The sequence below is a fragment of the Coffea eugenioides genome, chromosome 3, assembly GCF_003713205.1.
Source record: "Coffea eugenioides isolate CCC68of chromosome 3, Ceug_1.0, whole genome shotgun sequence".
Taxonomy (NCBI): domain Eukaryota; kingdom Viridiplantae; phylum Streptophyta; class Magnoliopsida; order Gentianales; family Rubiaceae; genus Coffea; species Coffea eugenioides.
In genome coordinates this window covers 40,350,668-40,352,779 of record NC_040037.1, presented here as the reverse complement: position 1 = coordinate 40,352,779, position 2,112 = coordinate 40,350,668, and the positions used below count along the sequence as shown (strand labels likewise).

The 2,112-nt window shown below is 59.7% G+C and overlaps 1 protein-coding gene across 1 annotated transcript; it reads right to left on the bottom strand.

Annotated features, from left to right (window-relative positions):
• Positions 1-212: 212 nt before the first annotated feature.
• Positions 213-1,472, bottom strand: LOC113766604. Its single transcript, XM_027310779.1, has one exon. The coding sequence runs from the start codon at positions 1,470-1,472 to the stop codon at positions 213-215; it is 1,260 nt and encodes a 419-aa protein (XP_027166580.1).
• Between the last annotated feature and the right edge of the window lie 640 nt (positions 1,473-2,112).

Sequence of the window (2,112 nt, the reverse complement as noted above, 5' to 3'; positions counted from 1 at the left end):
AGCAGCGCGCCTATGCGGATCACCTAGTCGGGCCGATCTTCCCTCAAGGGGAACTACTCAATCTCGTCTTGGGTGCCCGGCTGCCTAGTTTCGTCCCCTGGAATGTAGGGCTCCAGGCAGGTCGTCTGAGCGACCACCTTCTCCCGTCCATGAAGCATGGCCAAGTAGCAAGCTCGGGCGACTTCTGGGTCACCGCGCACCTCGGCTATTCCTTACGGAGTGGGAAATTTGACGCTGAGGTGGAGCGTCGAGGGGATAGCTCGGAGAGCGTTCAAGGCGGGTCGACCCAGGAACACGTTGTACGGGGATTGTTGCTTGACCACCACGAAGTTGACAGGGATGGTCCCGTATTTGGGGGCCTGCCCTACCGTGACCATCAGGGTGATAATTCCTTCCGGGTTAATAGGGGGTCCGGTGAAGCCCACCAGGGGTGTCCGAACAGGGGTCAACTGCCCGTCCTCCAAGCCGAGCTCCTTGAACACCCGATAGAACATGATGTCGACCGCACTTTCCTGGTCGACATATACCTTCTTCACCCGGTAGTTGTTGGTAACAATGTCTATCACGATGGCCTTGTGGTTCCCAGACGCTAGGGGGATTGTATCCCTTGGTCCAAAAGTGATCTCCTCGTCAATGCGCAGCCGTTTTAGGGAGTCATCTCCCTCAGGGGGAGGTCGCCTGTTCTTCCGAGCTGTGTGACTGTCTCCCCCGGTGGGGCCCCCGACGATGGTGTTTATCACTCCAGCTAGGTTCTGGGTGTCTTGGTCGGGAGAGTGGCCCCGGAGGACATCACGCCGCTCAGGACGGTAGCGACGCGGGCCCCCACCCCGATCACCATGGTAGGCGTGCCCGGGCTCCTGGTCGGGGCGACCTTGCTTCACGAATCGCCCCAGGAAGCCACGCTGGATCAGATTTTCGATCTCCTTCCGCAGGGCCCAGCACCCTTCCGTGTCGTGTCCGACGTCACGGTGGAAGGCGCAGTACCGGTCCTGGTTCCTCTTGTTCCGAGGTGTCCCCATCTTGGGCGGCCGACCTCCCAGGCCTTCCGCCTCCATAACAGTTAGGATCTGGGCCCTAGGCCGAGTCAAGGGGGTGTAGCCTTTCTCCGGGAGCGGTGGCGGAGCAGGGGTTTTCTCCCTCGAGAGCCGGTCAAAGACGTTTTTCTTGGCCGGGCCATCCTTGCTCTCGGGGGGGTTTCCCCGTCCTCTCCGGTCTCCGAGCTCCCGATCTGACTCTTTCTTCAAACGGCCTGCCTCCTCCGTATTAGCGGCCCCGTGCGCCCTGGTCAGGAGCTCCTCCAGATTTCCAGGAGGCTTTTCGGCCAGCTTGTAGAAGAGCTCCTCTACCCTGAGCCCATTCATGAAGGCAGCCATGACCACCTTTTCGTCTTTGTCCCTGACCTGTAAGCTCTCCGCGTTGAAATGGGTCATGAAATTCCTCAGGGACTCATCGGGCCTCTGCCTGATAGCCATTAGGTGAGTCGCGTTCTTCGAGTAAGTTTTCGAGGAAACGAATTGGGCTACGAATTGTCTGGCCAGTTCAGGGAAACTCCGAATCGACCCTGGTGCCAGGCCTTGGAACCAGAGCCGAGCCTTCCCCTTTAAGAACATGGGGAAGGTCTTGCAGCGGATCTCATCCGCGGCTGTTTGCAGACGCATGTGCGTCAGGAAGACCGAGAGGTGGTCTTCCGGGTTGGTTGAAGTATCATACATCTCAATGCTCGGGATCTTGAACCTCCGAGGTAGTGGGTAATCCTCTATCTCCCGGGGAAAGGGCGAGGTGGTGTAATTGTCCTCGTACAGCTGCGGCCTCAAGATCTGCTCGAGCTCGTCTCGGACAGGTTTCCACGGGGGGAGGTCGCGCGGACGGCTCTTGACAGATCGAGCAGGGGAACGCTCAAGCCCATTTCGTGTGGGTTTCCGTGGGGAGGGGTCTCTTGGACGGCTCCCCGCGGACCGGTCGCGGGTGTATCTCTCGCTGTCCCAGACCACTGAGACTCGGGAGCGAGGTGGAGTCCGTGGCCGTTTCCTTCTGGGGGCTGGTCGCGTGACTCATCCTCCGAGGGGTCGGGAAGTGGCTCTTTTTCTTTCCCTTCGCCTTGGAGGTCTGTGC